Source organism: Oncorhynchus masou, chromosome 22 (assembly GCF_036934945.1).
Source record: "Oncorhynchus masou masou isolate Uvic2021 chromosome 22, UVic_Omas_1.1, whole genome shotgun sequence".
In the NCBI taxonomy this organism is placed as follows: Eukaryota; Metazoa; Chordata; class Actinopteri; order Salmoniformes; family Salmonidae; genus Oncorhynchus; species Oncorhynchus masou.
The window spans coordinates 30,147,917-30,168,861 of NC_088233.1; the positions used below are offsets into that span (position 1 = coordinate 30,147,917).

The 20,945-nt window shown below is 43.9% G+C and overlaps 1 protein-coding gene across 1 annotated transcript in view; it reads right to left on the minus strand.

The window, feature by feature from the left end:
* The window catches only part of LOC135509307 (semaphorin-3ab-like), a 63,421-nt gene that overhangs the window by 19,870 nt on the left and 22,606 nt on the right, over window positions 1-20,945 (minus strand). Inside the window, exons 2-3 of the mRNA XM_064929843.1 lie at window positions 9,007-9,167; window positions 2,751-2,813 (exon numbers count right to left, since the gene is read on the minus strand). Coding sequence (XP_064785915.1) covers window positions 2,751-2,813; window positions 9,007-9,167 — 224 coding nt within the window. The remainder of the gene's footprint in view (window positions 1-2,750; window positions 2,814-9,006; window positions 9,168-20,945) is intronic.

Sequence of the window (20,945 nt, forward strand, 5' to 3'; positions counted from 1 at the left end):
ATTGATTTTACTGTACAAATGACATCATGGCAAGGCCAGCTGAGTGAGTCACGGCTGTGGTGTTTAGAGGTAATCCAGACTGTTGTGCTGTGTAATAACTCAAGAATGAGACCAGTAATCTGTAATTCTCAGTTATCTTTTATTCTCTCATTCTTCTCCTCTCTCTCCATTTCCCTCTCCACATGTTTACTCATGATCTCTCCAATCCAGATTCCTGATCAGATAGGCTCAGAGACATCTGAGTATTAAAACAGCCAGGAGTTTTATGATGGACATCAACAGTAAGACTTTCAATGCATAACGGCACTGCAACCAACAAGCAAATGTCCCACAACAACAAAATGTTATGCATATCACATACTGTAACCTCGTCTGAGCTTACTGTGTTGTGTTTGCGTGTGTGTGTGTGTGTGTGTGTGTGTGTGTGTGTGTGTGTGTGTGTGTGTGTGTGTGTGTGTGTGTGTGTGTGTGTGTGTGTGTGTGTGTGTGTCTCCATGCTGCGAAGACAGTTTCCCCCGTGATTTGTCAGCACTTGCCTGAGCAGGCAGCCTGACCTCATATGAAAATGAATGTCATCACAAGAGAAATAAGAACCACAAATAATGCATGACTAAGTTTATCTGCCTTTAGTAGGTCACCAACAGAAAACAGCTCTGTTGATTTTATATGCCTTTGTTGTCATCTGAAGAGGTGTCTGTCATTTCAGGGTGGTTTACCTGGTTGATGATCAGATAGCGTTAACGTTTCTCACGCTAGTGTGATTTGGATGGTGTTAACGTTTTTTGTGAGATCAAGTTTAACAGTGTGAACCCATTGGCCAAACCATGCACTGAACCAACAGAGTTTGTATGATGGATGTTTCGTAAGAGTTAGCGAAGTTTGGACGTAAAGACCCGTAATCTAACTTTTTGGCACAACTTTATTTTTCCTGGCCCTGTGTATCACCCTCCCCTCTTCATAGATGTACAGTAAATTAGCCATTTTCTCTCTCTCCTTCTCTCTTTCACTGTCTTCCCCATGGCATGTTCACAAGTGTCTCTGTTGCAGTTCATCAAAGAGCATCTGTGGTCTTTCTTCCTCTCCTCCTTGTCTCCTATGCCCTTCAAACACAAAGACCATCCTTCAGGGCTCCCCGTTCATCTCTGCCAGAATGTTTACAGAAAACACACGCACATACACACAAAGGACCTGATGGCCCTTCAAAATCAGCCCTATAGAAACTCAGCAGAAGCTGACCCTGTGCCTGTGATCTCAGTGAGGCAGATACAGCGGAGCTAAGATCTTATATTGCAGGCAGCACATGGCCCCAGGCTGTATCTGAGAATAAAGTCAGAAGGAGAGAGATGCAACTGTGTCTCTTTGGGTGTTTACACAGTGTACTGCTTGTATTGAGACAGATATACAGGACAAATATACAGTACATGGCTGAGCTAGTCATGCACACAAGACTCACAGTATTGACTCTTCTTAGACTAAGGAAAACACACACATACATGATCTTGTGATATGCCATATGACTGTGTGGACTGAAACCGTGCTGCATTTGCAACTAACAAATACCCATGTCTCGACAAAGCCATAGCTGTTGTTAGGATACTGCTCCTGTGTTGAAAGTAGTGACTGTAAGCCCATTGGCTGTCCACTGTTAACCCTGTATCCCAGCGGCTAGGTCAACTTCTCTGTGGTTGGACTCTATATGACTATGGTCATGTGGTGTCTCTAACTTGGCCAGTGGATTATGATCAGATTCAGAGATTTCTGTCCATGTGACAACACACAGACTATACCAACACTGTAATGTAAAAGGCAGTACTCCGGGAGGGAGAGCTAGTGTAAAGGCAGTACTCTGGGACTGGAGAGCTAGTGTAAAGGCAGTACTCCAAGAGGGAGAGACAGTGTAAAAGGCAGTACTCCAAGAGGGAGAGACAGTGTAAAAGGTAGTACTCCAAGAGGGAGAGATAGTGTAAAAGGCAGTCCTCCAAGAGGGAGAGATAGTGTAAAAGGCAGTACTTCAAGAGGGAGAGACAGTGTAAAAGGCAGTACTCCAAGAGGGAGAGACAGTGTAAAAGGCATTACTCTGAGAGGGAGAGACAGTGTAAAAGGCAGTACTCCAAGAGGGAGAGACAGTGTAAAAGGCAGTACTCCGAGAGGGAGAGACAGTGTAAAAGGCAGTCCTCCAAGAGGGAGAGATAGTGTAAAAGGCAGTACTTCAAGAGGGAGAGACAGTGTAAAAGGCAGTACTCCAAGAGGGAGAGACAGTGTAAAAGGCATTACTCTGAGAGGGAGAGACAGTGTAAAAGGCAGTACTCCAAGAGGGAGAGACAGTGTAAAAGGCAGTACTCCAAGAGGGAGAGACAGTGTAAAAGGCAGTACTCCAAGAGGGAGAGATAGTGTAAAAGGCATTACTCTGAGAGGGAGAGACAGTGTAAAATGCAGTACTCCAAGAGGGAGAGATAGTGTAAAAGGCAGTACTCCGGGAGGGAGAGACAGTGTAAAAGGCAGTACTCCAAGAAGGAGAGATAGTGTAAAAGGCATTACTCTGAGAGGGAGAGATAGTGTAAAAGGCAGTACTCCAAGAGGGAGAGATAGTGTAAAAGGCATTACTCTGAGAGGGAGAGATAGTGTAAAAGGCATTACTCTGAGAGGGAGAGATAGTGTAAAAGGCAGTACTCCAAGAGGGAGAGATAGTGTAGAAGGCATTACTATGTGAGCAAGAGATGTGTGATGTGTAAGATGAGGTAGCTACTCACCATGAGGTCCTTCCCTGCCCATTTACACTCATCTCTTCTGGAGGTGGATGCAGGCCACGGGATCTACACAGACACAGAGAGATAAGGATACTTCACTACGCAATACACATGGATACATTAAATCAGACACTAACTTTAACCAGCCTCTAACCCTAACATCTTCACCAAGCAGCTGGTCAGCTAACATTCCTTACATTAGCTGAGGTGCTTCTGCCAGCAGCGTCGCTAAAAATGTACTTTTTGCGGAGGTGGGGCATATTTTTTAGATTGCGTTGACATATGTGTGTGTGTCTGCGTGCACCTACAGTATGTACGTTCACGTGTGTATATGTATGTGGTAGGGGTAGAGGAGTCACAATGAGATTTGTTCTCCACTTTGTTTCCGTTTACTCTATTATTCATCCAGGTGTGCAGGGAGCGGCTAACATGCCTGGCGCAGCGTGAGATCCTGTGCGACAGCTCAGGTCTGAATTATTCAGAAGTCATTTCTCTATAGAAAGAGAGTCCCTGGATACCTAGCTGAGACTGGCTTAGACTGACAGGGGTTTGGAAAGATATGCAGACATACAGACTGCAAACAGACTTGTATGTATAAGAGTGTTTACATTTGACATCAAATCAAAGTGTATTTGTCACATACATGTGTTTAGTAGATGCTATTGCGGGAGTAGCAAAATGCTTGTGTTTCTAGCTCCAACAGTGCAGCAATATCTAACAAGTAATATCTAACAATACACACAATCTAAAGTAAAGGAATGAAATTCAGAATATATAAATATTTGGACGAGCAATGTCAGAGCGGCATAGACTAAGATACAGTAGAATAGGATAGAATACAGTATATACATATGAGATGAGGAATGCAAAATATGTAAACATTACTAAAGTGACTAGCGTTCCATTATTAAAGTGGCCAGTGATTTCAAGTTAATGTATATAGGGCAGCAGCCTCTAATGTGTTAGTGATGGCTTTTTAACAGTCTGATGGCCTTGAGATATGCCACCGCCCCTCTTCTTACATCTTTCTGGTAAGAAGAGGGGCGGGGGCGTATGCCTTATGATTAACGAGACGTGGTGTGATCACAACAACATACAGGAACTCAAGTCCTTCTGTTCACCTGATTTAGGATTCCTCACAATCAAATGTCGACCGCATTATCTATCAAGGGAATTCTCTTCGATTATAATCACAGCCGTATATATTCCCCCCCAAGCAGACACATCGATGGCCCTGAACTAACTTTATTTGACTCTTTGCAAACTGGAAACCACATATACTGAGGCTGCATTCATTGTAGCTGGGGATTTTAACAAGGCTAATCTGAAAACAAGACTCCCTAAATTGTATCAGCATATCGATTGCGCAACCAGGGCTGGTAAAACCTTGGATCATTGCTATTCTAACTTCCGCGACGCATATAAGGCCCTCCCCCGCCCTCCTTTCGGGAAAAGCTGACCACGACTCCATTTTGTTGCTCCCTGCCTACAGACAGAAACTAAAACAAGAAGCTCCCGCGCTCAGGTCTGTTCAACGCTGGTCCGACCAATCTGATTCCACGCTTCAAGACAGCTTCAGTCACGTGGACTGGGATATGTTCCGCATTGCTTCCAACAACAACATTGACGAATACGCTGATTCGGTGAGCGAGATCATTAGAAAGTGCATTGATGATGTTGTTCCCATAGCAACGATTAAAACATTCCCAAACCAGAAACCGTGGATTGATGGCAGCATTCGCGTGAAACTGAAAGCATGAACCACTGCTTCTAACCAGGGAAAGGTGACCGGAAACATGACGAATACAAACAGTGTAGCTATTCCCTCTGCAAGGCAATCAAACAAGCTAAGCGTCAGCATAGAGACAAAGTAGAGTCACAATTCAACGGCTCAGACACAAGAGGTATGTGGCCAGGTCTACAGTCAATCACGGATTACAAAAAGAAAACCAGCCCCGTCTCAGACCAGGATGTCTTGCTCCCAGGCAGACTAACTAACTTTTTTGCCGCTTTGAGGACAATACAGTGCCACTGACACGGCCCGCAACCAAAACCTGCAGACTCTCCTTCACTGCAGCCGACGTGAGTCTCAACCCAGCCCTGTGCAACTGGGTACTGGACTTCCTGACGGGCCGCCCCCAGGTGGTGAGGGTAGGTAACAACATCTCCACCCCACTGATCCTCAACACTGGAGCCCCACAAGGGTGCTTTCTGAGCCTTCTCCTGTACTCCCTGTTCACCCACGACTGTGTGGCCATGCACGCCTCCAACTCAATCATCAAGTTTGCGGACGACACTACAGTGGTAGGCTTTGTTTACCAACAACGACGAGACGGCCTACAGGGAGGAAGTGAGGGCCCTCGGAGTGTGGTGTCAGGAAAATAACCTAACACTCAACATCAACAAAACAAAGGGGATGATTGTGGACTTCAGGAAACAGCAGAGGGAGCACCCCCCTATCCACATCGATGGGACAGTAGTGGAGAGGGTAGTAAGTTTTAAGTTCCTCGGCGTACACATCACGGACAAACTGAATTGGTCCACCCACACAGACAGCGTCATGAAGAAGGCGCAGCAGCTCCTCTTCAACCTCAGGAGGCTGAAGGAATTCGGCTTGTCACCAAAAGCACTCACAAACTTCTACAGATGCACAATCGAGAGCATCCTGTCGGGCTGTACTACCGCCTGGTACGGAAACTGCTCCGCCCACAACCGTAAGGCTCTCCAGAGGGTAGTGAGGTCTGCACAACGCATCACCGGGGGCAAACTACCTGCCCTCCAGGACACCTACACCACCCAATGTCACAGGAAGGTCATAAAGATCATCAAGGACAACAACCACCCGAGCCACTGCCTGTTCACTCCACTATCATCCAGAAGGCGAGGTCAGCACAGGTGCATTCAAGCAGGGACAGAGAGACTGAAAAACAGCTTCTATCTCAAGGTCATCAGACTGTTAAACAGCCACCACTAACATTGAGTGGCTTCTGCCAACACACTGACTCAACTCCAGCCACTTTAATGTTTTAATTTGATGGAAATTGATGGAAAATATATCACTAGCCACTTTAAACAATGCTACTTAATATAATATTTACATACCCTACATTACTCATCTCATATGTATATGTATATACTGTACTCTATATCATCTACTGCATCTTTATCTTTATGTAATACATGTGTCACTAGCCACTTTAAACTATGCCACTTTGTTTACATACCCTACATTACTCATCTCATGTATATACTGTAGTCGATACCATCTACTGCATCTTGCCTATGCCATTCTGTACCATCACTCATTCATATATCTTTATGTACATATTCTTTATCCCTTTACACTTGTGTGTAAAAGGTAGTAGTTTTGGAATTGTTAGGTTAGATTACTCGTTGGTTATTACTGCATTGTCGGAACTAGAAGCACAAGCATTTTGCTACACTCGCATTAACATCTGCTAACCATGTGTATGTGACAAATCATTTTGATTTGAGATGGAAACTGTTTTTCAGTCCCAGCTTTGATGTACCTGTACTGACCTCGCTGTCCGGATGATAGCAGGGTGAACAGTCAGTGGCTTGGGTGGTTGTTTATGATCTTTGGCCTTCCTGTGACATCGGGTGCCACCGGCGGTGCAGTTGCCGTACTAGGCTGGTATACAGCCCGACAGAAAGCTCTCGATTGTGCATCTGTAAAGGTTTGTGAGGGTTTTACGGAACCAACCACATTTATTCAGCCTGCTGAGGCTCTGTTGCGCCTTCTACATCACATTGTCTGTGTTGGTGGACTATTTTGGTTTGTCAGTGATGTGTACGCCGATGAACTTGAAGCTTTCCACCTTCTCCACTGCGGTCCCATCGATGTGGATAGGGGGGTGCTCCCTCTGCTGTTTCCTGAAGTCCACAATCAGCTCCTTAGGTTAATTGACATTGGTTGGGAGGTTATTTTCCTGGCACCACACTCCCAGGTTCCCTCAATTCCTCCCTGTAGGCTGTCTTGTCATTGTTGGTAGTCAGGCCTACTACTGTTGTGTCATCTGCAAACTTGATGATTGAGTTGGAGGCGTGCGTGGCCACGCAGTCATGGGTGAACAGGGAGTACAGGAGGGGGCTGGACATGCATCCTTATGGGGCACCAGTGTTGAGGATCAGCGAAGTGGCGGTATTGTTTCTTACCTTCACCACCTGGGGGCAGCCTGTCAGAAAGTCCAGGACCCAGTTGCACAGGGCGGGGTTCAGACCCAGGGCCTCGAGCTTAATGATGAGCTTGGAGGGTACTATAGTGTTGAATGCTGAGCTATAGTCAATGAACAGCATTCTTACATAGGTATTCCTCTTGTCCAGATGGGATAGGGCAGTGTGCAGTGCGATGGTGATTGCATCATCTGTGGATCTATTGGGGAGGTAAGCAAATTGAAGTGGCTCTAGTCTCTCAAAGCACTTCATGATGACAGAAGTGACTGCTGTGGGGCGATAGTTATTTAGTTCAGTTATCATTGCCTTCTTGGAGACAGGAACACCATTGACCCTGTCACATACGTCTCGTGTCTGAGCCGTTGAATTGCGACTCCACTTTGTCTCTATACTGACATTTGCCTTATGGAGGGAATAACTAAACTGTTTGTATTGAGCCATATTCCCAGTCACCTTGCCATGGTTAAATGCAATGGTTCGCATGTTACCATCTATCCATGGTTTCTGGTTAGGGTAGGTTTTAGTATTCACAGTGGGTACAACATCTCCTATACACTTCCTGATAAACTCAGTCACCGTATCAGTGTATTTCTCTATGTTGTTCTCGGAGGCTACCCGGAACATATTGCAGTCCGTGTGATCAAAACAATCTTGAAGCATGGATTCCGATTGGTCAGACCAGCGTTGAATAGACCTTAGCACAGATACTTCCTGTTTGCGATTCTGCCTATAGGAATGGAGTAGGCATCCCGGAAGTTGGAGTAGCAGTGGTCGAGTGTTTTAGCAGCGAGAGTACTACAGTCAATGTGTTGATAGAACTTCTGTAACCTTTTCCTCAAATTTGCTTTGTTAAAATCCACAGCTACAATAAAGGCAGCCTCAGGATATGCGGTTTCCAGTTTGCATAACGTTTTGTGAAGTTCTTTGAGGGACATCATGGTATCGGCTTGAGGGGGAATATACACGGCTGTGACTTTAACAGAAGATAATTCTCTTGAGAAGGTAATACAGTCGACATTTGATTGTAAGGTGTTCTAGATCAGGTGAGCAAAAGGACTTGAGTTCCTGTATGTTATCACAATCACACCATAAGTAGTCATCATAAAAAATACACCACCACCCTTCTTCCCAGAGAGATATTTATTCCTGTATGCGCAATGAACTGAGAACCCAACTGGCTGAACGGACTCAGACAGTATATCCTGCGAGAGCCATGCTTCCGAGAAACAGAGTATGATAATCCCTGATGTCTCTCTGGAAGGAAATACTCGCCCTGAGCTCGTGAACTTTGTTATCCAGAGACTGAACAATAGCGAGTAACATAATCGGAAGTGGTGGGTGGTGTGCGCACCTCCTGAATAGGACTAAAAGTCCTCTCCCAATACCCTTTTTCCACCTGCAGTGTTTTGGAACAGACTCTGGAATCAGTTCAATTGCGCTGAAGGGTACGAACAAAGGTTCCGATTCAGGAAAGTCAAATTCCTGGTCATAATGCTGATGAGTTACTGCCTCTCGGATTTCCAAAAGTTCTTCCTGGCTGTACGTCATAACACAAAACATTTCATGGGCTAATAATGTAAGAAATAACACATAAAAAATACTGCAAAGTTTCCTAAGAGCTAGAAACACGGCAGCCCTGTCCGTCAGTGCCATTTAACATTTTAGTAATTTAGCAGACGCTATTCTCCAGAGCATTTTTATATTTGTTCATGATGTATTGTATTTAAAAGTGTGTTGATATTGACCAAATGTAACAGTTTCTGTTGCAAGGACTCTGCTGATGTTGACTTGGTTGTAATGTATCATAGATAGTTATTAATGTATTATAAGGTGTACAGTACCTGTACCAGGTCTCTGCTGATGTGAACTAGGTTATAATGCATCATAAATAGGTTATATCTGTATTATATGTTCAGTATAGTACCTGTGCCAAATGACTGCTGAATTGACCAGGTTATGATGTATTATAAGGTGTACAGTACCTGTGCCAGGGATCTGCTGATGTGAACTAGGTTATAATGCATCATAAATAGGTTATATCTGTATTACATGTTCAGTATAGTACCTGTGCCAGGTCTCTGCTGATGTTGAGCAGGTTGAAGGAGAATATGTGGTCCTTGGCTCCCACCACCAGACGACCCTTCTCCTCATCCAATAGGAACGTGTGGTAAGCTGAGCTATTGGCCAGGCCCTCAAATGTCACCAAGTTATTGGACTCCAACATCTCTGGAAAGAGGAGAGGGAGAGAGAGCATTTACAATGAAAGACCGCAGTCAGTCCTACGGTATCTGATATGCCCAGGGAAATAAATACATTAGACTAAAGAGAAATAATGTGAATAAGGGAGGCAGTGAAGTCTTAGCATACACATCATCTAATAAGACATCTTATAGCAGACTTCGTGATGTGTCTCCTCAGTATATTCACCATGTCAGAGAGGAAACATCCCATCCACACATGGAGACATGCAGCAGGGTCCCCACTGGGTACACACTGGTTGAATCAATGTTGTTTCCACGTCACTTCAATTAAATTGAACCAATGTGGAAAAGATGTTGAATTGACGTCTATGCTCAGTGAGTTGAGAGAGAGAGAAAGAATGAGAGAGAGAGAGAGAGAGAGAGAGAGATTGCATTGGCTCAGATTTCATATCTCTCTGTCGATTGTGTTCTCTCTTGCCCATCACACATTCTCCCTCGCACCCTCTTCCCCACACTAGCTTGCATCCAACAAAATGTTTTCTATGATTCAGCACTGCCAACCGTGCTTAGACTGTGTGGCCACTTGGGCAGTGCCTATGCTGAAGAGCCAACGACCAAATGGTCTGGCTGGGGGAACTGACCTTGACTGGGCCAGTCAAGCAGAACTAGATCACAGAGCCAACTCACAGTGGAAAACAGAGACTATTCTCCATTCACTATTACGACCAGCCAGTCTCAGTGTAGACACTGGTTAATTACTGCAAACCACAACAACCATGAGGTCATTGTAATTATTGTCTCAATAGCCAGCCCAGTGTTTTTGCTGTGTAATGCCTGGGTGCTTGAACAGGTTAGCCAAACAGAGCTAGACTATATAACTCACAATGGAAAACTGTGGGGAATATGAATATGACACTGGAGTAAAAATAGCACAATAATGACTGTCTGGATGTCTGTTTTCCTGTAGGCTCTGGTGAAGAATTTCAAACCACTACAACAACCATTAGGCCATTGTCAACTAACAGCCCAGTATTATGCAATACAATATTTGCCACATTTTTGTCTGAGGGGTGTTATTTTGACTACAAGGGTTGGGAGTAATCAATTGTATGTAAACTGATTACAAAAACTGATTACGAGTCTGACCACACGTCAGAGACCACTATGATGATACACCAAAATAAATTTGATGGAACCTTTTTGTCATCTTCCTTTTAAGGGGAAAGTAACCCAAAGGTTTACTGAAAGTAAACCGCCTTTTGAGATGATACTGTCACCTTTACTGTCACCATTACCTGGTGCCAAAATTGTTTCTCTCAAACCTAAACCTCTCTAACACATAATCTCTAATCTCTATCTCTGTGTGTGTGTGTGTGTGTGTGTGTGTGTGTGTGTGTGTGTGTGTGTGTGTGTGTGTGTGTGTGTGTGTGTGTGTGTGTGTGTGTGTGTGTGTGTGTGTGTGTGTGTGTGTGTGTGTGTGTGTGTGTGTGTGTGTGTGTGAGGAAGAGAGAGATAGAGGGAAAGGGAGATGGGAAAATAATGATGCATAATAATGGGAAATGTATTGTGAAACTTGTGAATTAGCGACAGTCAGGTGGAGGGAGGGAGAGAGAGAGAGAGAGGGAGGGACAGGGAGGGTATGTGTTAGAGAGGGGGACAGGGAGAGAGTGTGAGGGAGAGCCAGTAATGCAGTAGTCTCCAAGGAACTGTTGAGATGAGTGTCTGTAACACTCTGTAATTCTGGGCACCTGAGTCCCTACACCCATTCGTTGTATTTTTCCACCTCTGTCTCTTGGTCTCCCTCTCTGTCTCTCTCTGTCTCTGTCTCTCCCCACAGAACAATGTGGTTGGATAGAAGCAGTATTGATACACTCCCTCCAAACTTATGGCTGGAAAGCTGGAAGGAATATCTGTTTACCTGAGTCCTAGAAAAAAAATCATACAGATGAACTAGAAAACCGTAGCCACTATGATTAAACATTGGTCTCGTCTATCAGGAGGAAAGATCTAAAAAAATTAGATGGGAGGAAGGGCTCCAGATGGTTGGACTCCTAAGCAAAATTATTTTCCCTAAAAATGTTTTTGTCAAATCGTGTTTTTCCTGAAATAGTGACAGCCAACATGTGTGAGTGTTCTTTGAGGTGACATTAGTAATGTTCAGTGTGGCCATGTGTGTAATAACACTATGTGGGGTTAGAGATACAGCTCACTGGAATCTATGTGGGGGTAGAGATATAGCTCACTAGACACTATGTGGGGGTAGAGATACAGCTCACTGGAATCTATGTGGGGGTCGAGATATAGCTCACTAGACTCTATGTGGGGTTAGAGATACAGCTCACTGGAATCTATGTGGGGGTAGAGATATAGCTCACTAGACTATATGTGGGGGTAGAGATATAGCTCATTTGACTCTATATGTGGGTAGCGATACAGCCTACTAGACTCTATGTGGGGGTAGTGATAAAGCTCACTAGACTCCACATGGGGGTAGAGATACAGCTAACTAGACTCTATGTGGGGGTAGAGGTACAGCTCAGTAGAATCTATGTGTGGGGTAGAGATACAGCTAACAAGACTCTGTGTGTGGGGTAGAGATACATCTCACTAGAACCTACGTGGGTTAGAGATACATCTCACTAGACTCTATGTGTGGGTAGAGATACATCTCACTAGACTCTATGTGGGGGTAGAGATACATCTCACTAGACTCTATGTGTGGGTAGAGATACATCTCACTAGACTCTATGTGTGGGTAGAGATACATCTCACTAGACTCTATGTGGGGGTAGAGATACAGCTAACAAGACTCTGTGTGTGGGGTAGAGATACATCTCACTAGACTCTATGTGGGGGTAGAGATACATCTCACTAGACTCTATGTGGGGGTAGAGATACATCTCACTAGACTCTATGTGGGGGTAGAGATGCATCTCACTAGACTCTATGTGGGGTAGAGATACATCTCACTAGACTCTATGTGGGGGTAGAGATACATCTCACTAGACTCTATGTGGGGGTAGAGATACAGCTAACAAGACTCTATGTGGGGTAGAGATACATCTCACTAGAACCTACGTGGGTTAGAGATACATCTCACTAGACTCTATGTGGGGGTAGAGGTATAGCTCACTAGACTCTATGTGGGGGTAGAGATACATCTCACTGGAACCTACGTGGGTTAGAGATACAGCTCACTGGAATCTATGTGGGGGTAGAGATACATCTCACTAGACTCTATGTGGGGGAAGAGATACATCTCACTAGAACCTATGTGGGAGTAGAGACAATGCTCACTGGACTCCATGTGGGGGTAGAGATAAAATTCACTAGACTCTACGTGGGGGTCGAGATACAGCTCAATCGACTCTATTTTGGGGTAGAGATACAGCTCACTAGAATCTATGTGGGGGTAGAGATACAGCTCACTAGACTCTATGTGTGGGTTAGAGATACATCTCACTGGACTCTATGTGGGGGTAGAGATACGACTCACTAGACTCTATGTGGGGGTAGAGATACATCTCACTAGAACCTATGTGGGAGTAGAGATACATCTCACTAGACTCTATGTGGGGGTAGAGATACATCTCACTAGACTCTATGTGGGGTAGAGATAAAGCTCACTAGACTCTACGTGGGTTAGAGATACGGCTCACAAGACTAATTGTGGGGTAGAGATATATCTACCCTAGAACCTATGTGGGGGTAGCAATACATCTCACTAGACTCTATGTGGGGTAGAGATACAGCTCACTAGACTCTATGTGGGGTAGAGATACAGCTTAGTAGACTCTATGTGGGGTAGCAATACATCTCACTAGACTCTATGTGGGGTAGCAATACATCTCACTAGACTCTATGTGGGGTAGAGATACATCTCACTAGACTCTATGTGGGGTAGAGATACATCTCACTAGACTCTACGTGGGTTAGAGATACATCTCACTAGACTCTATGTGGGGGTAGAGATACATCTCACTAGACTCTATCTGGGGTAGAGATACATCTCACTAGACTCTATGTGGGGTAGAGATACATCTCACTAGACTCTATGTGGGGTAGAGATACATCTCACTAGACTCCATGTGGGGTAGAGATACATCTCACTAGACTCTACGTGGGTTAGAGATACATCTCACTAGACTCTATGTGGGGGTAGAGATACAGCTTACTAGACTCTATGTGGGGTAGCAATACATCTCACTAGACTCTATGTGGGGTAGCAATACATCTCACTAGGCTCTATGTGGGGTAGAGATACAGCTCACTAGACTCTATGTGGGGTAGAGATACATCTCACTAGACTCTATGTGGGGTAGAGATACAGCTCACTAGACTCTATGTGGGGTAGAGATACATCTCACTAGACTCTATGTGGGGTAGAGATACATCTCACTAGACTCTATGTGGGGTAGAGATACATCTCACTCGACTCTATGTGGGGTAGCAATACATCTCACTAGACTATGTGGGGTAGAGATACATCTCACTAGACTCTATGTGGGGTAGAGATACAGCTCACTAGACTCTATGTGGGGTAGAGATACATCTCACTAGACTCTATGTGGGGTAGAGATACATCTCACTAGACTCTATGTGGGGTAGAGATACATCTCACTAGACTCTATGTGGGGTAGAGATACAGCTTACTAGACTCTATGTGGGGTAGCAATACATCTCACTAGACTCTATGTGGGGTAGCAATACATCTCACTAGACTCTATGTGGGGTAGAGATACATCTCACTAGACTCTATGTGGGGTAGAGATACAGCTCACTAGACTCTATGTGGGGTAGAGATAAAGCTCACTAGACTCTACGTGGGTTAGAGATACGGCTCACAAGACTAATTGTGGGGTAGAGATATATCTACCCTAGAACCTATGTGGGGGTAGCAATACATCTCACTAGACTCTATGTGGGGTAGAGATACAGCTCACTAGACTCTATGTGGGGTAGAGATACAGCTTAGTAGACTCTATGTGGGGTAGCAATACATCTCACTAGACTCTATGTGGGGTAGCAATACATCTCACTAGACTCTATGTGGGGTAGAGATACATCTCACTAGACTCTATGTGGGGTAGAGATACATCTCACTAGACTCTACGTGGGTTAGAGATACATCTCACTAGACTCTATGTGGGGGTAGAGATACATCTCACTAGACTCTATCTGGGGTAGAGATACATCTCACTAGACTCTATGTGGGGTAGAGATACATCTCACTAGACTCTATGTGGGGTAGAGATACATCTCACTAGACTCCATGTGGGGTAGAGATACATCTCACTAGACTCTACGTGGGTTAGAGATACATCTCACTAGACTCTATGTGGGGGTAGAGATACAGCTTACTAGACTCTATGTGGGGTAGCAATACATCTCACTAGACTCTATGTGGGGTAGCAATACATCTCACTAGGCTCTATGTGGGGTAGAGATACAGCTCACTAGACTCTATGTGGGGTAGAGATACATCTCACTAGACTCTATGTGGGGTAGAGATACAGCTCACTAGACTCTATGTGGGGTAGAGATACATCTCACTAGACTCTATGTGGGGTAGAGATACATCTCACTAGACTCTATGTGGGGTAGAGATACATCTCACTCGACTCTATGTGGGGTAGCAATACATCTCACTAGACTATGTGGGGTAGAGATACATCTCACTAGACTCTATGTGGGGTAGAGATACAGCTCACTAGACTCTATGTGGGGTAGAGATACATCTCACTAGACTCTATGTGGGGTAGAGATACATCTCACTAGACTCTATGTGGGGTAGAGATACATCTCACTAGACTCTATGTGGGGTAGAGATACAGCTTACTAGACTCTATGTGGGGTAGCAATACATCTCACTAGACTCTATGTGGGGTAGCAATACATCTCACTAGACTCTATGTGGGGTAGAGATACATCTCACTAGACTCTATGTGGGGTAGAGATACAGCTCACTAGACTCTATGTGGGGTAGAGATACATCTCACTAGACTCTATGTGGGGTAGAGATACATCTCACTCGACTCTATGTGGGGGTAGAGATACAGCTTACTAGACTCTATGTGGGGGCAGAGACACATCTCACTAGACACTTTGTAGGGGTAGAGATACAGCTCACAAGAATCTATGTGTGGGGTAGAGATATAGCTCACTAGACTCTATGTGGGGGTAGAGATACAACTAACTGGACTCTATGTGGGGGTAGAGATACAACTAACTGGACTCTATGTGGGGGTAGAGATACAGCTCACAAGGCTCTATGTGGGGTAGAGATACAGCTAACTAGACTCTATGTGGGGGTAGAGATACAGCTAACTAGACTCTATGTGGGGGTAGAGATACAGCTCATTTGACTCTATGTGGGGGTAGAGATACAGCTAACTAGACTCTATGTGGGGGTAGAGATACAGCTCATTTGACTCTGTGTGGAGGTAGAGATACAGCTCACAAGGTTCTATGTGGGGGGTAGAGATACAACTAACTAGACTCTACGTGGGGGTAGAGATACAACTAACTGGACTCTATGTGGGGGTAGAGATACAGCTAACTAGACTCTATGTGGGGGTAGAGATACAGCTCATGTGACTCTATGTGGGGGTAGAGATATAGCTCATTTGACTCTATGTGGGGGTAGTGATAAAGCTCACTGGACTCTACGTGGTGGTAGAGATACAACTAACTGGACTCTATGTGGGGGTAGAGATATAGCTCACAAGGCTCTATGTGGGGGTAGAGATACAACTAACTAGACTCTATGTGGGGGTAGAGATACAGCTCACAAGGCTCTATGTGGGGGTAGAGATACAGCTAACTAGACTCTATGTGGGGGTAGAGATACAGCTCACAAGGCTCTATGTGGGGGTAGAGATACAGCTAACTAGACTCTATGTGGGGGTAGAGATACAGCTAACTAGACTCTATGTGGGGGTAGAGATACAGCTCATTTGACTCTATGTGGGGGTAAAGATACAGCTCACAAGGCTCTATGTGGGGGTAGAGATACAGCTAACTAGACTCTATGTGGGGGTAGAGATACAGCTCACAAGGCTCTATGTGGGGGTAGAGATACAGCTAACTAGACTCTATGTGGGGGTAGAGATACAGCTCACAAGGCTCTATGTGGGGGTAGAGATACAGCTAACTAGACTCTATGTGGGGGTAGAGATACAGCTAACTAGACTCTATGTGGGGGTAGAGATACAGCTCATTTGACTCTATGTGGGGGTAGAGATATAACTCATTGGACTCTATGTGGGGGTAGAGATACAGCTCACAAGGCTCTATGTGGGGGTAGAGATACAGCTAACTAGACTCTATGTGGGGGTAGAGATACAGCTAACTAGACTCTATGTGGGGGTAGAGATACAGCTCATTTGACTCTATGTGGGGGTAGAGATACAACTAACTAGACTCTATGTGTGGGTAGAGATACAGCTCACTAGACTCTATGTGGGGGTAGAGATACAACTAACTAGACTCTATGTGGGGGTAGAGATACAGCTAACTAGACTCTATGTGGGGGTAGAGATACAGCTTACTAGACTCTATGTGGTGGTAGAGATATAGCTCACTAGACCCTATGTGGGGTAGAGGTATAGCTCACTAGATGATGTTGGGGTGGAGATATAGCTCACTAGATTCTATGTTGGGGTAAAGATATAGCTCACTAGACTATGTGAGGTTACAAGTATAGCTCACTTGACTCTATGTGGGGGTAGAGGTATAGCTCACTGGACTATGTGCGGTTTGAGGTATAGCACACAAGTCACAGTCATACATTACACTGAATTTAGATGTTTTACTATGTGTGATAAATGGAAACATTAGCTGGTGGTAGGTTTCAAAGTGTTTATGATAAATCAACACCTTACATAATGACTACACAGTGCGTGCACGTGTGCCATCGTGCACATGTTGATTTTGTCCACCCACACCAGACGAGATCAGGACACGCAGGTTGAATGATCAAAACGAACTCTGAACCAACTATATTAATTTGGGGACAGGTCGAAAAGCATTGAACATTTATAGCAATTTAGCTAGCTGTCTTGCTGTTGCTAGCTAATTTTCCTGGGATATAAACATTGGGTTGTTATTTTACCTGAAATGCACAAGGTCCTCTTCTCGAACAATTAATCCACAGATAAAAGGATAAACCGAGATTGTGTCTAGAAATCTCTCCTCCTTCAGGCTTCTTCTTGTTTTTTGGACTTTATATGGCAGTTGGCAACCAATTTTAAGGTGCATCACCACCACCACCTGGACTGGAGTGTGGACCTCAGTTCATCTTTCAATCACCCACGTGGGTATATGCTCCTAAAAACCAATGATGAGACAGGTGAGGCGGGACTTGCAGCGTATCACATATCACAAATAAAAACAAGTTCTACTTTAGCGCCTGGCTACGTAGTTGCTCGTTGACGCGTATGAGCGGTGTGGATGCAATGATTGAATAACATGTATGTGTACATTTATTTTACACTCTCACGCGTAACGTGAGTGGTGTGGTCAGCCTGTTAGTGTCCTTTGGTTGTTAGCCAAATGTATATTTAAGTACAGTAATAAGACATGAGAACCCCGGGATTGTCATGTGATAACTCCCGACCAAGGGCTGTTCTTAGGTCCGATGCAAAGCCACGGGTAATTCCCAGGTTCTAGGGCCTTATTTATTTTATAAAACGATAATTCACAGGTTCGAGGAGCTTATTGCGTTTATAAAATGGTTGCCAACATATTTAAAAAAGATTATCGACATGTTTTACTTAAAAACGTTATTTTACCGAGTACATTCGTTTTATTTCATCCTTCCACCAGACAATAGAGTCCGGGCAAAAATTATTTGTTATTTCTGAGCTTCTTAAAAGTTGCTAACCAAACAGGCTGGTCGTTAATATTACTGCAGTGGGAAAATCAGGGTCACACAGAGTGTTGCTTGGTCGTCTTAAACAAAACTACTTTGAAACGAAAGTGTACACCTCTCACACATGGTACAGACTTTTAAAAAAGAAGACACCTGTACCATGCCAGACAGAGTTGAAATGTTTATTCATTATGAAATTATGAAAAATATTTAGAACATTCCACTCATGAGGTAACGAGAGGGTGCTTTGGTCAATTGATAGCAGGAAAGGGTTTTATTCTCATGTTATGACCAATTATTTATATATACACTAGATGGCTGACCAGGGGTGCACTTTTGAAGTCACCGCACCTCCATCTTGGCACTTCCCCACATTTTCCTTAAAGAATAATTTATTAAAATGTTCTAATGTGACTGTAATTTTGTCCTTGAAACATTAAATTGAAATACTGTAGAATTCTATTAATTTCTATGGAGGACTGCTTCTTCTGGGATGTGCCAATATCGCTCTGTTGCAACTGTACTGACAACACCTTTATCATCCAGAAGTCGAGGTCAGTACAGGTGCATAAAAGCAGGGACCGAGACACTGAAAAACAGCTTCTATCTCAAGGCCATCAGACTGTTAAACAGCACCCACTAACATTGAGTGGCTGCTGCTAATATACTGACTCAACTCCAGCCACTTTAATATTGGAAAAATTGATGTAGAAAATTGTATCACTAGCCACTTTCAACAATGCCACTTAATATAATGTTTACATACCCTACATTACCCATCTCATATGTATATGCTGTACTCTATACCATCTAATGCATCTTGCCATCTTCATGTAATACATGTATAACTAGCCACTTTAAACAATGCCACTTTTATATGTTTACATACCCTACATTACTCATCTCATATGTATATACTGTACTTGATACCATCTACTGCATCTTGCCTATGCCGTTCTGTACCATCACTCATTCATATATCTTAATTTACATATTCTTCATCCCTTTACACTTGTGTGTATAAGGTAGTTGTTGTGAAATTGTTAGGTTAGATTACTTGTTGGTTATTACTGCATTGTCGGAACTAGACGCACAAGCATTTCGCTAAACCTGCATTAACCTGTTGAAACTCTAGGGGCGCAATTTCATTTTTGGATGAAAAACGTTCCCGTTTTAAACAAGATATTTTGTCACAAAAAGATGCTCGACTATGCATATAATTGATAGCTTTCGAAAGAAAACACTCTGACGTGTCCAGAACTGCAAAGATATTTTCTGTGCGTGCCCTAGAACGTGAGCTTCAGGCAAAACCAAGATGAGACGGCATCCAGGAAATGAGCAGGATTTTTGAGGCTCTGTTTTCCATTGTCTCCTTATATGGCTGTGAATGCGAGAGGAGTAAGTCTGCCCTTTCTGTCGTTTCCGCAAGGTGTCTGCAGCATTGTGACGTATTTGTAGGCATATCATTGGAAGATTGACCATAAGAGACCACATTTACCAGGTGTCCGCCCGGTGTCCTGCGCCGAAATTGGTGCGCAAAAGTCAGCTGCAAGTATTTTTCCATGGAATTTAGAGAAGAATGCAAGCTTCCACAACATGCTAACCATGTGTATGTGACAAATACAATTTGATTTGATTTGATTTGGTCCAATACATAGCATTAGAAAACCTGGGTTTATGTACCAGCAAAGTCACCCATGACAAACGTCAGTATTTGACATCCATCCTGACTGATGCTGTCGGAGAAGATGTGAAAACTCTCTACTAGGGGCAACAGTGTTCGCTGTAACCTTCAAGTAGGTTTCGGTTTTGCTAGGATGTTGTTAAGCATCTGATTCCAAAGGTTGCAAGTTTGAATCTAGCAATAGAAAGTTATTTTTGTTTTAAGCCTATCCAAAGCCTTAACCCTTACCTTAAGCTTACGAATTTGCAGTTAATGCCTGAACTTATACCTAACCTTAAAAATATGGAGTTAATGACTAAACCTGAAATTTGAAGTTTGGAACCACTTCGAAAGTTGACATTTAAACTCCAAGCGCGCTGTCATGTGCCTTTTACTGAGTAGTGGCTTCCGTCTGGCCACTATACCATAAAGGCCTGATTGGTGGAGTGCTGCATAGATGGTTGTCCTTCTGGAAGGTTCTCCCATCTCCACAGAGGAACTCTAGAGCTCTGTCAGACTGACCATCGGTTCTTGGTCACTTCCGTGACCAAGGCCCTTCTCCCCTGGTTGCAAGTTTGGCCCGCCAGCCAGCTCTCGGAAGAGTCTTGTTGCTTCCAAACTTCTTACATTTAAGAATGATGGAGGCCTGCAAGCTGACTTCGGTCGCCAGCTGGACAGTGTTTCCTCCGACACATTGGTGCGGCTGGCTTCCGGGTTACGCGAGGAGTGTGTCAAGAAGCAGTGCGGCTTGGCAGGGTCGTGTAGTGAAGTTGCAGAGTAGGGACAAGACTGTAACTACCAATTAGAGATCACAAAACTGGGGAGAAAAAGGGGTCACAGTACAAAAAAAAAAGAATGATGGAGGCCACTGTGTTCTTGGGGACCTTGAATGCTGCAGAAATGTTTTGGTACCTGGTGTGTGCCTTTCCAAATCATGTCTAATCAATGTAATTTACCACAGGTGGACTCCAATTAAGTTGCAGAAACATCTCAAGGATGACCAATGGAAACAGGATGCACCTGAGCTCAATTTCAAGTCTCATTGCAAAGGGTCTGAATACTAATGTAAATAAGGTACTTATTGTATTAATGTTTTATAAATGTGCAGACTATTCTGAAAGCCAGGTTTTGCTTTGTCATCATTGCGTTCAGATTGCTGATTGCAGATTCACTTTTTTTTAAGGAAAAGTGAAAGTCACCCAGTAAAATACTGCTTGCAAAAAAGTCTAAAAGTATTAGATTGTAAATATACTTAATAATCAAAAGTA